The following is a 12,738-nucleotide window of genomic DNA, read 5'->3' as shown; positions in this document are numbered from 1 at the left end:
TGTTATTGTGTGACTTTCTGATCTGAACTAACGTGGCGTCCACACAGCAGTACATCGCTTAGCTTCCTGCCGGTACTCCTGTCTGCTTCTCCAAACTGGGAGCACGCCGACCGCCATCTAAGTTACTGTATTAATACACTCACTATAAGGATGTATATATATACTGTACATGTAGCAGCGTCATCATGCAGAAACCTACGTCAGGTCACCATGTCGGGTAAAAGGTTTTAGAAGGGCTTGAAGGGGAAATAGACTTTTAACGCTAAAAAACATACAAAATTTGAATGTTGGGATTTGAAATCGAAGATACAGGATGACATAAAAACCTCAAAATTAAACTAAAATAATGGACCCGCCCCTTTAACCAGTAACACATCAGGCTTAATGTTCCAGTTTGAGAACGTCTCATACTGATGTAAGATGATATATGTTCACACCTGCTGATAATACCAACAATTCAAAAAACACTTAACCATCAACAATGAAATAAAATGAGCAAAATGTAGATTTTGCAAAAAAGAAGCTGCACCAGAGTCCACTCATAAAACAAGAGAAAATCATCTGAAAACACAATAAGCAACATCTTAATTTACTGATTAATATTTACAACATCAACCTTTCCACGTCAGGATGAGTTCCTCTCAACAACCCAGACTCTCGTTCTCTCTCAGCTGTAACGCTACAATTTCCCCATTTTTAGTTTGCCAGCAAACGCAACATGTTTCCTCATTTACACTCTAAATGATGAGCAGTATGGGGGACGGAAACTGCCAAAATAAAAAATAAATTAATGAATAAATAAATGACTCGATAAATAAATTAATAAATATGTCATTAAATGTAGCATAAAATATATTAAAAATAAATAAATAAATTGATAAAATGTGACATAAATTCATATTTATGTTTTAATTTGCTACTTTATTTACTCATCTTTGTATTAATCCCTTATTTACAATTTTGTTTAATTTTCCCTTTTATTTATGTACAGTATTTATTTGTATTAATTTTTTACATTTTACATTTATTTTATATTTGCTTTTAAATGTATGTATTTTTATGTATTTCTGCATTTATTTCTGCATGATTTTCCCTTTGCATTTCATCCCTTATTTATTTCCCCAAACTCATTTATTTCTGTTTTCTTGATACGTTTCTGCATCATTATGCAAATAAGAAAGAAAACATAAATAAATGCATAAATACATTAATAAATACATACATTTAAAAATAAATAAAAATAAATGCAAAACTGTATTAATTAATTAAAAAAATAATAAAAATAATAAATAAAAGGGAAAATTAGAGTAATAGATAATGAAATTAATATAATATATCAATTTATGTCAAATTTTATCAATTAAATAATGGCTACATTTATTTTTAATATTTTCACTACATTTAATGACATATGTATTTATTTATTTATTTATCGAGTCATTCATTTATATATTAATTTTTTCTTGTTTTGGCAAGTTCCGTCCTCCATAGAGCAGCAACAGCAGCGCAGTTTTCATAAATATAATCTGATTACTTAAAGTGAGTAATCTGATTGTAGTCAGCAGTTTGTTCATTCTCTGATCTGCAGCATGGATCACGACATTAACTGATAATCAATACTGATCACAGAGATACAGGAGGATCAAAATGAAACGACGAATCCTCAGATTTGTACTCGAACATCTCATCTCAACTGGTCCCAGTAAACGGGAGCAAACTGGAACCAACACGAGACGGGAACACAGAGGGGCTGTCGAAACATCAGAGTTCACTTTTCTGTCGTTTCTCAGACAATAAAATAAAAATATCACTTGTTTTTCTTTTCATTTCAGGCTGAAATTTCACAGATTGTAAATGGAAAATGAAATCTAATTGATGTATAACTTTTACTTAATTGATTTATAGGCTTCTTATTTTAAAGTTTGTTTTGTTTCTTGTTCCTTCTCTGTGCAGAATAATGTTGTTATTAATATATATATATATATATATATATATATATATATATATATATATGTATTTGCGGTGTGTTCAATGCAACTTGTCGGCCAAGACAAAAGCAACTTGAGGCGACGCAACAGTCGGCCTTCATCGCCGCTAGTTCTCTGATGTCGGGTTGGTGTGTCCGGGCCTTTAAATCTCAGTTTAACAGGTGGACGTACCTGCAGGATTTTTTTCTACTAGTTTGGAGCCAATCAGGGTCCAGTATGCAACTTACACAAGTGAAGTGAGGTGAAGTATCTTGTTTAGCTCAGTTAACTTTTAAAATTAAAAAAAGTATTTACATATTCGCCAAAAAAATAAAAAAATTTCCCTAGTGATGCACAAGGGTTAAACAAGTCTTAAAAATGTCTGAAGTGTTTCAGTACTTTTAATAATAAATTAACATTGTGCCCTTAAACTTTGAGGGTTTCACTTAAAGTGCTTCTTTGTCAACAAGAAAATATGTTAAAAGTTCAGCGGGATTTGGTCTCAAGACTTCATGTTGATCTGTTTCATTCTCAGTTGGACTTCATGAATATTTATTAGTAAAGCTGCAGTGAAAAGGTAGATAATCAATAACTAAGTACATTTGCTCAAGTACTGTTCTTAGTGATGGATTGTTATTAATTAAACAGGATATAAAGTAGTTAAAATTAGTTGCATATCATATCAATGCATCAATAATAATAATACAATAAATATAATAATGAGTTTTGAGAGAATTTAAATTTTAAATGCAGGACTTTTACGTGTAACAGAGTACTTGTATACTGTAGTATTGCTACTTCTGAGTACTTCTGAGAGCATCCGTGCTGCAGGTTTAAGAGACAGCGACCTTTAGTGACGCGTCTTTAAACTTTAGTTTTCTTTTGGGCTTTTTTCTTGGTTTGACTTTGATTTTGTGGGTTTTACATTCATATCTCTCTCTTTCTTCGTCTCTAGTTCTAAAAGAATAAAGTTTGTTTGTTGGGTTGTTTCAGCTTTTCTTGAACTCTAAACGTAAATCGACGACCCCTCTGAGACCGTCACAATCACTTCCCTTCCTCTCGTTGGTCAGTAGTCCTCCACCCATCCATTCTCCAAAATAAAAGCATCAATGACTTCCTTCATGGCCAGGTTTGGGATGAGCTGATCTTGGGTCAGAGGAGAGCGCGTCACCGGGTCGAAATGGCCGACTCGCTGCAAGAGAACAAACATGTCTTATATAGTTATATTTATATATCTATATATATTTTAGGCTGCTGTAACAGCTACACAATATATTTCTGTGAACACAAATTAAGTCAGAAAAAATGTCCCAAAAAAAGTCTGAAAAAACACAGAAAATTGTCAGAAAGTCCTAAAATTGTCCGAAAAAATGTCAAAAAAGTCAGAACATTTATAAAAAGAAAAAAAAAAGTCTGAAGGTCTGAAAAATGTAAAAAAAAGAAAAAAAAGAAAGAATAAATTGTCAGAAAAAATGTTAAAAAAGTCAGAAAAAAATAAATACAAAAAGTCTGAAAATGTAAAAAAAAAATTATAAAAAAAAAAAAAAAATCTGAAAAAAACTCTGAAAAATGTAAAAAAAAATAAAAAAAAATAAATAAAGAAAAAAAATACAGAAAATTGTCCGATTTTGTTTTTTAAAAAGTCAGAAAATTTTCAAAAAAAAAATAAAAAATAAAAAAGTCAGAAAAATGTCCCAAAAAAAGGTTTGAAAAAACGTAAAAAAAAAACAAAGCTACTTTCTACTTCTACACCCCTACATTGACCTGACAGCTTTAGTTTTGTAACAGAGTATCGTTTACTGTGCAGTATTAGTAGTTTTACCTGCAGGTGCTCCTCGATGTCCTTCCTGTCGTAGGTGACTCCACTCGGGGTGATGCACGGCTCTCTCATCAACTCAAAGCTGATCTTTCCACACAGGAAGTCTGGGATCTCTCGCTTCTGTCAAACAACAGACACAATCTGAGGACGACGTCACGCCTGTAATATCAGCAACATTAACAACAGGTGGATGTTTCTGTCAGCGAGGAACGTTACGTTTCGTCATCACTGACCTTCCTTTTCTCGTCCACTTGACAGAACAGCTCCTCCATGTCGGACAGATACTTGTCCTGAACAAACACACAAACATCAAATTAAAGAGAGTTTTGGAGTGTTTCTTTCTTTTCTCTCCACGTTTCTGATCTCTACAACTATCAATTAAAGGTAGATCAAGTTTTAAAAGTCAACAAAGCTCTGTGTTTTTAATGGACAAAGGTCGTCAGAATAGAAGAACCTACGTGTTTCGTGTGGATGTCGTTTTGATTGTGTTGAATTCTGCTGTCGTCGTCTTGTTTCTGTCGGCAGCCCTCCAGCTCTCTGTAGATTAAACACACTTCACTTTACAGGAACATCAACATATAATGTTTTTCAGAGTGACGACTGTTCTTCGTCGGTGGATTAAACCTGCCTCTTTTTCTCGGCGAGGACGAGTTTGGTGAGGTAGGCGTGCAGCTCGCTCTCCTGGTTGATCCTCCTCTCCTCCATGTTGTTCCAACGTTTCTTCTTCGCAATGCGCAGAGCGCTGGGAATGTCGTCGCCAAAGTTCAGACGCTGCTCCTTCGCCAGGTTATAAGCTGGAGAACAAACGTAAACAACGTGTGTGTGTGTGTGTTTAGAGGATTTAAAGCTACTGTTAATTAACCCAAACGTAGAGGATGAGCTTGTACCTTTCTGCAGGTTGCCGATGGCTTCGTCGTAGCTCTCCATCTCCAGGTGACACTGGCCCATGAAGAAGTGAGCTTTGACTGACTGGCTGTCCAGCTCCAGAGCGTGGCGGCAGTCCGCCAGAGCTTTGTCGTACTGCTGCAGTTTCACGTAGCACAGCGCTCTATTGGTGTAGTACGCCGGGACGGACGGACTGTGAGTCTGAAAGATCAAACACCGATCCAACATGTTTCTCTCTCACAGATACCGACGCTCTCCTGTTGTGGCACGAAACACTGAATTAAAGTAACTGATTGGTGGTAACTCTGAATTTTATATCAACATTGACTCCCTTTTAGGGCTGTCAAAGTTAATGCAATTTTTTTTTAATGCACTAATTTCTTTAACGCAACTTCAGATTTTTAGGTTGTAGCTGGATCAGTTTTAAAGAGTGAAGATACTGGTATTATCTGAAACTATAAAACCTGATGAATCCATTGGTACCAACCATGTCATGCTAGCTTGTCGCGAAGGAGGTTAAATAACGGTCCAAAGTTACTCTAAATCTTGGCGAGGAAAAACTGTCATGTCCATTTTCAAAGGGGTCCCGTGACCTTTGACCTCCAGATGTGTGAATGTAAATGGGTTCTATGGGTACCCACGAGTCTCCCCTTTACAGACATGCCCACTTTATGATAATCACATGCAGTTTGGGGCAAGTCATAGTCAAGTCAGCACACTGACACACTGACAGCTGTTGTTGCCTGTTGGGCTGCAGTTTGCCATGTTATGATTGGAGCATATTGTTTTATGCTAAATGCAGTACCTGTGAGGGTTTCTGGATCAATATCTGTCATTGATTTGTGTTGTTCATTGATTTACAATAATAAATATATACATACGTTTGCATAAAGCAGCATATTTGTCCAATCCCATGTTGATAAGAGTATTAAATACTTGACAAATCTCCCTTTAAGGAACATTTAGAACAGATAAAAAAATGTGCAATTAATTTGTGATTAATCAAGATTTTAATCGTGATTGACAGCCCTAGTTCAAATACAAGTTTTAATGTGATTCTGTAACAGCTTAGATTAATTAATTTTACAGATAATGTCGTTCACACACCATTGAATATGATCCAGGATTTTATGTTGGATTCTTCTTCTTTTGAGTTTATTTAAATACCTGCAGCGTCACACAACAGCAGGAACGATACCTGTGTCTTCAGATTACGAATAGGGGTTGTGTGCATCAGCATGTCGGCATCACAAGAAGATTCAGACTGTTTCTAAAGGGAATTACCGGATACATTTCATCTCATTAGGCCTCGAAAAATAAAGTAAATAAACTCTTTGGTTGAGCTGATACGTGGACATTGCTTCGTTTTAAGTGACGACAAACTAGAAAATGTTGGAAAAAGCTGCTTTGAAGTATATTTTTTTGCCCAGCTTTAACAAAAGAAAATAAAGGAAAACATTTTAGGAGACTTCAGTTGATTTAATGGATCATTTTAAGAGATATCTTCAGGAGTAGTTGCACTTACTATGGCTTTGCTGTAGCAGGCAGCAGCCTCCAGGTACTTGCGGCTCAGGAAGAGGCGGTTGCCTTGTTCCTTCAGCTCCTGAGCCGACACCGAGGCACTTTTCTCCGGGCTCTCTGACATTTTGTCCACCAGGCTCGCTGCGCCGCCGGCAGCTGCCCCTTCACTTAGCTTCCCTATCCTGACGCTCTGATCCGACGGGCCGGGACAGAAACTGAGACGAGAGGACAGAAAACAGAGGGACGTTAGTGGTCGAAATCCAGACTGGAAAACATCCAAACAGGACCCAGAAGGTGTTCAATACGTGAGGCGTCTATAGACTGTTGTTTCTCTGGGAAACAGTAGAAGAGAAGTGATGATTATCTGCTGGAGATCTGACGTCATGCAGATAAACATAATTTAAAATCAGAATACTTTACCTAATATGGAAGAACTGACAGCTTCTCTTAGTTTATAATAAACAGAAAACATAATGCTTTAAAGCCGTGATTCTCAAAGTGGGGTCAGTAAAAAGTTTTCAGATTAATTCATTTAAATCATCATGATGTCATTTTTTTTTTTTTTTTTCTACAAAAGGCTTCATAGTTCAACAAATAATATTTAAATTTTTAAATCTAGAGTGTGATTGTTCATAAATTATGTTCTAATCTAACAAATATATAACATAAATCTGCAAGTTTAATGTGGTATTTTGGAAGGATTATCGATCATTTCTATCAATTCTCCAGTGGTAAAAAAAATGGTTAAATTTAGCATCAAATCTGTGAAACTAATGGTATTATTATTATTAGTAGTAGTAAAAATAAATAAATATAAATAAACAAGTTTGTTTCAAAATAAATTAAGATAACTGCCTTATGTCCTATGTCTTTTTGTAATGTTATAAATAAATAAAAATATAAACAAACAAGTTTATTAAAAAACAAATAAGACAAGTGTCCTATGTCCTTTTGTAATGCTATAAATAAATAAATATAAATAAAAGTTTGTTTCAAAATAATTAAATAACACAACTACCCTATGTATTTTTGTAATGTTATAAATAAATAAATAAAAATAAACAAAAAATAAATAAATAAAACTGATCACATTAGCCCTCTGCTTTAGACACTGGACTGGCTGCCTTTATCTTGAATTGATTTTAAAGTGTTTTTACTTGTTTATAAAGCTTTAAATTACCTTTTTCCTCCCTACATCAGAGATCTTTCATTTTATGTTCCAGCCAGATCGCTACGGTCCTCCACTGCTTTTCTTTTAAATGCTCCTTATGTGTCCCATTTAGGTGCCTTCTGATTTTATGCCCCTTAACTGTGTTACTCACTGCCTCTGTACTGGATATTAGAATAGAAACCTCTCTATGTATTTTAAAAAGGAAATTAAATTTAATCTGGATGTCTTTTAATTTGTTGTTTTTTTAAGCTTTAATCATATTCTTTTACATTATTTTGGTATTCTAGTGTTTATTTTATTTTATTGGATTTTTATTTATTGATTTTTAACATTTTATTGTTTTTTTTTAGTCTTGCAGAATTATATTTATTGTTGTTTATTATATATATTTTTTTTTGGTGAAGCACTTTGGGCTGCATGTTTGTATGAACTGTGCTATATATATATATATATATGCTATATTCAGTTTTAACATTTTTCTTCATCTCCTTGTATTTTTATATCTGGTATATTTTTTTTTACTTTGTACTTTGCACTACTAACTTTTTTACTGCCTTTTTACTAACATGTTTTGCACTATGGAATTGTGATGCTGGAAACTTGAATTTCCCTCGGGATCAAAAAAGTTACTATCTATCTATCTATCCATCTATCTATATAAAAAAATTGAGTTGAGACCATTAACAGTATTTCTGAGTAGCCTTGCTATTTATTTCAAACAAATTTATTATATTATTATATTTGATTGACTTTTAACATTTTATTGTTGTAATTTTTAATCTTGCAGAATTATATCTATTGTTGTTTATTATATATTTTGTTTTCTATGAAGCACTTTGGGCTGCATGTTTGTATGAACTGTGCTACATAAATAAAGTTGAGTTGAGACCATTAACAGTATTTCTGAGTAGCCTTCTTATTTATTTCAAACAAATTTTTTTTTATTATATTATAATATTTTTATTTATTATTAATAATAATAATAATAATAATAATAATAATAATAATAATACATTTTATTTATATAGCGCTTTTCTGGATACTCAGACACTTTACACAGATAAAATGATCATAAAAACAAGGACATCATAAAAATATTAAAATATAAAAACACACAATATTAATTACACATTAAAGGCAGTTCTAAAAGGGTGAGTTTTGATTAGTGATTTGAATGTGGACAGGTTGGTGCAGTCTCTGATGTGTTTGGGGAGTGAGTTATTATTTATATTGGTGTATTTAAGAGCTGTAGGTGATGGGAGTGTTTCGGGCAGGTGGAGGTGTGGATCCGGTGGAGGTGTTTGCAGTCATTAGGGGATACCGACATGGGGCCGACCCAGAACCGGTACCGACCCGCCGTCCTACCGCCTCCTCAGGGCCGAATCTGAGCTGTAAAGTTGGGCCGAATTTCCTGTTATTGTCACACCTCTGCGTGTGTCTGATGCGGGCCACAAACTCTGCATATTTATGTTATATTTGAGTTATTGAACCTTAAATGTCCCAAAAACATCATTGAGTCTGGCAGCTGTCTCTCTGACGTCACTGCTAACCTGGTTCTGGTTCTGCCTGCCTGGTTCTGATGTTTACATGTTATTCATTCATATTGTGCATCGCTGAGGACATTAGAGACGAAACAAACACACTGACATGTTGTTATATTTAGAGTATTTACTGGATTTAAGCTGCAGTCACAGCTAATGTTAGCTTTAGCTTTGGCTCCTTCTCTGATGTCGGAGCATCTATTTAAACATTATTTCACACAGATACATAATTAATAACATGAGACTCACATACCTGCGTAGCTGCTGTTTCACCACCCTGACTGAAGTGACGGTGTATTATAATACTATTTAATAAAATGAGGTGTTTCTGGTGATGTAGCCAGGTGGCTAGCTGCTAGGTGGCTAGCTGCTAGGTTGCTAGGTGGTTGCTAGGTGGCTACCTGCCTAGCTACAGTTGTCGTGCCAACAGATGTTTTGGTTTTGATCTGTGACGTAAAGCGCGTCATCGGGAGACACGCCCAACGTCAACTGTGACAATAACGTTTTTATTGTGGAAAAATATAACATTTCAAAATAAATAAATAAGACAATTACCATATGTCCTATTGTAATGCTGTAAATAAATAAATAAATATAAATGTTTGTTTCAAAATAAATAAGACAATTACTCTATGTCCTATGTCTTCTGTAGTGTTGTAAATGAAGAAAAAATATAAATAAACACGTTTATTTCAACATAAATAAATAAGACAAATGTCCTATGTCCTTTTGTAACGCTATAAATAAATAAATATAAAAGTTTGTTTCAAAATAAATAAGACAATTACTCTATGTCCTATGTCTTTTTGTAGTGTTGTAAATGAAGAAAAAATATAAATAAACACGTTTATTTCAACATAAATAAATAAGACAAATGTCCTATGTCCTTTTGTAACGCTATACATAAATAAATGAATAAATAAATAAAAGTTTGTTTCAAAATAAATAAATAAATAAGAAAATGACTGTATGTCCTATGTCCTTTTGTAACGCTATAAATAAATAAATATAAAAGTGTGTTTCAAAATAAATAAATAAATAAGACAATTACTCTATGTCCTATGTCTTTTTGTAATGCTATAAATAAATAAAAAATATAAATAAGCAAGTTTATTTCAACATAAATAAATAAGACTAATGTCCTATGTCCTTCTGTAACACCATAAATAGATATTATAGTTTGTTTCAAAATAAATAAATAAATAAATAATACAATTACTCTATGTCCTACGTCTTTTTGTAATGTTATAAATGAAAGAAAAATATAAATAAACAAGTTTATTTCAACATAAATATACACAAGACAATTACCCTATGTCCTATGTCTTTTTGTAATGTTATAAATAAATAAAAACATAAACAACTTTATTTCAATATAAATATCTAAGACAACTGTCCTATGTCCTTTTGTAACACTATAAATAAATATATAAATAAGACAATTACTCTATATTCTATGTCTTTTTGTAATGTTATAAATAAATAAAAATATAAATAAAAAAGTTTATTTCAAAATAAATAAATAAGACAATTACCCTTTGTCATGTCTTTTTGTAATGTTATAAAAAATATATATATAAATAAATACGTTTATTTCAACATAAATAAATAAGACAATTGTCCTATGTCTTTTTGTAATGTTATAAATAAATAAATACAAATAAAAGTTTGTTTCAACATAAATAAATGAGACAATTGTCCTCTGACTTTTTGTATTGTTATAAATAAATAAATAAAACAATAAAATACATACACAAATATAACAGATACGTCAAAGATAAAGAGCTATACATGTTTTAATTGACGAAGCATCATAACCAGCTTTCAAACATTTTTGCATAGTTTATATGTTTATGTCTCTAACAATAATGATGACGTTTTGGATTAATAAGCACAACATATTCTTCTCCGCTGTGCAACTTTTTAAAACCCTTTAAAAGTAAAACACGAGAATCCAGCATAGTTTAAAGTTCATAAAGTGCTAATGCTTTCACACAGCCAGTCTCCACTCTAAAACTTTATTTAAACATCCTACATTAAGGAACAAGACTGAGAAATACTGAGGAGAATAAACACCATGTTTGTTCACGACGCTGAGGGTAGAATCCGGCTCGCCGTTAAGGGGGAAGTTAAGGGAAACAGGACCTGGTCCAGTGTGGTCTAGGTGTGAAAAAAGTAGTGTAATCTCCCTTTTGTTTTTGCATTTTTACAAATACAATGAAGGTTTCATAAATCTGAAACTGTGTCTTAAAGAGTCTCTGGTTTCTCTGGGATAATCTAGTCCAGATTTGACCAGTCTAGGTGTACTGGTTTTTGATCTGGACCTGGCCCAATGTGGTTTAGATGTGAAAAAAGCAGTGTAATCTCTTGAAAGTGGGTTTCAGACGGCGTCGAGGCTTTACCTAAAATGTCTAACATGCTTTCACATCAGTAACAGGTGGAAAAAAAACGGATGCCCATTCATGTGAGTTCATTTTCCCCTTAACTTTCCCCTTAGCTGCTGAATCAGGAGCTGACTTCAGCGTCGGCGTTTTTTTATTACTGTGAATATTCTTGGCAGCTAGTTCAGACACAACTAACTAAAGTTAATAATAACTTCTAATCGTCTATCACCAGTGCAATTAAGACAGTTTGGACCTGAAGACCAGCCTGTGATCTGAAATGTGTTTATGAAATATAAAGTGCATCATGTGTGTTCACTAATAAGATCAGTTTCTAAATGTCTTTTTGTGGAGGAATGTGCAACGTCTGCTGTCGGAGGCCAGAGCTGCTCTGAAGACAGAAATCTCACTTTTTTGATTTACGGCGTCAATTTACACCCAGATTACAAAGCAAACAGGACGTTTTTACTACAGATTATAAGCATCAATGTCCCGTATCAATGCTGATTAAGTCTCGTTCAGGGATCTTACTGGAACTGTGAGCGCTATAGTTATAACATACAGAATTAACAGGCAGCGCAGAGGAGGGAACCAACCAGCTGGCCTGTAAACTACATTCATTTCTCTAATCCAGTGATGGATAGATACGATATGTAGATCGCTCAGCTGTTCTGTAGTTTGAGGACATTATTCTTATTTTAGTTTTATCAAAGAGTTTAGAAGCAAAGAGACGAAACTCTGATGCTTTTTTTGACAACAGCCGCTGCGGTAGCTCTGTCCATTTTGGACTGAAAACCACCAATGAGTCCATGGATATGTAAAGAGTCGTCTGTCGTCTGTCGTCTGTCGTAGCGTTCACGTACTTCTGATTCTGGATTCTCTGAATAAGTAAATAACCGGTGTTCACCTTTAGTATCGTTGAGTTCAATTTGCTGATTTGTTTCAGAGTGAAACTTTTTCTAAATACTTTGATGAATAATATCTAGGAAGTGCTTTTTTTGTTGGCAAAATTAACATTTAAAAGAATAAACTAATACCTGAATTTCTTCCAACAATGTTGATGAAATAAAGTGGAAAGATGTTGCTCCACCTCTCTATTGTCTTTACTGTTTAAACATAACGCAGCCATAAATAGCTGTATGGCTCTTTTTGTTCGGTTCCGTTGAGGTTTATTTCTGTCTCAGAGGAGCTCTGACTCTTAAACATGTTCGTAGAGATGAAACAGCACTCGGTGTCTTTGCAAAATAATCCAACATTTAAGGGAAACGTGCCTGTTTTCCATCAACAGCCACATGTACGACGGCGTAGGAGCGCCATTGTAGGTTAAAACAACTACAGAGCAGGGGGACGGGGGATATTAAAAGAAAAAACTCAGAATTTACGAGAAAAAACTTGGATATTCTGAGTTAGTGTGCGTGAGATAAGTATATAAGACAGAGAGAGAGCTAGCACA

At 33.8% G+C, this 12,738-nt stretch overlaps 1 protein-coding gene across 1 annotated transcript; it reads right to left on the bottom strand.

Annotated features, from left to right (window-relative positions):
- Nucleotides 1-1,781: 1,781 nt before the first annotated feature.
- Nucleotides 1,782-9,352, bottom strand: LOC119502103 (E3 ubiquitin-protein ligase CHIP-like). Its single transcript, XM_037792980.1, has 8 exons — nt 9,158-9,352; nt 6,197-6,407; nt 4,674-4,872; nt 4,415-4,580; nt 4,245-4,323; nt 4,020-4,076; nt 3,790-3,906; nt 1,782-3,159 (listed from the first exon to the last, which is right to left on the bottom strand). The coding sequence occupies exons 2-8, from the start codon at nt 6,314-6,316 to the stop codon at nt 3,034-3,036; spliced, it is 864 nt and encodes a 287-aa protein (XP_037648908.1). The 5' UTR covers nt 6,317-6,407; nt 9,158-9,352; the 3' UTR covers nt 1,782-3,033.
- Nucleotides 9,353-12,738: the final 3,386 nt, after the last annotated feature.

Source organism: Sebastes umbrosus, chromosome 14, assembly GCF_015220745.1.
Source record: "Sebastes umbrosus isolate fSebUmb1 chromosome 14, fSebUmb1.pri, whole genome shotgun sequence".
Taxonomy (NCBI): Eukaryota; Metazoa; Chordata; class Actinopteri; order Perciformes; family Sebastidae; genus Sebastes; species Sebastes umbrosus.
The sequence above is the reverse complement of the archived record's forward strand: the minus strand, read 5'-3'. Positions and strand labels throughout refer to the sequence as shown.

What these genes read in the sequence shown, in the direction of transcription:
- LOC119502103 (XM_037792980.1), bottom strand. Translation starts at nt 6,316, where the DNA reads ATGTCAGAGAGCCCGGAGAAAAGTGCCTCGGTGTCGGCTCAGGAGCTG. An exon ending in CCTGCTACAGCAAAGCCATA is followed by an intron (nt 4,873 to 6,196) that starts GTAAGTGCAACT and finishes TTGATCTTTCAG; the next exon opens with ACTCACAGTCCGTCCGTCCC. An exon ending in GTCCTCGCCGAGAAAAAGAG is followed by an intron (nt 4,324 to 4,414) that starts GCAGGTTTAATC and finishes TTTAATCTACAG; the next exon opens with AGAGCTGGAGGGCTGCCGAC.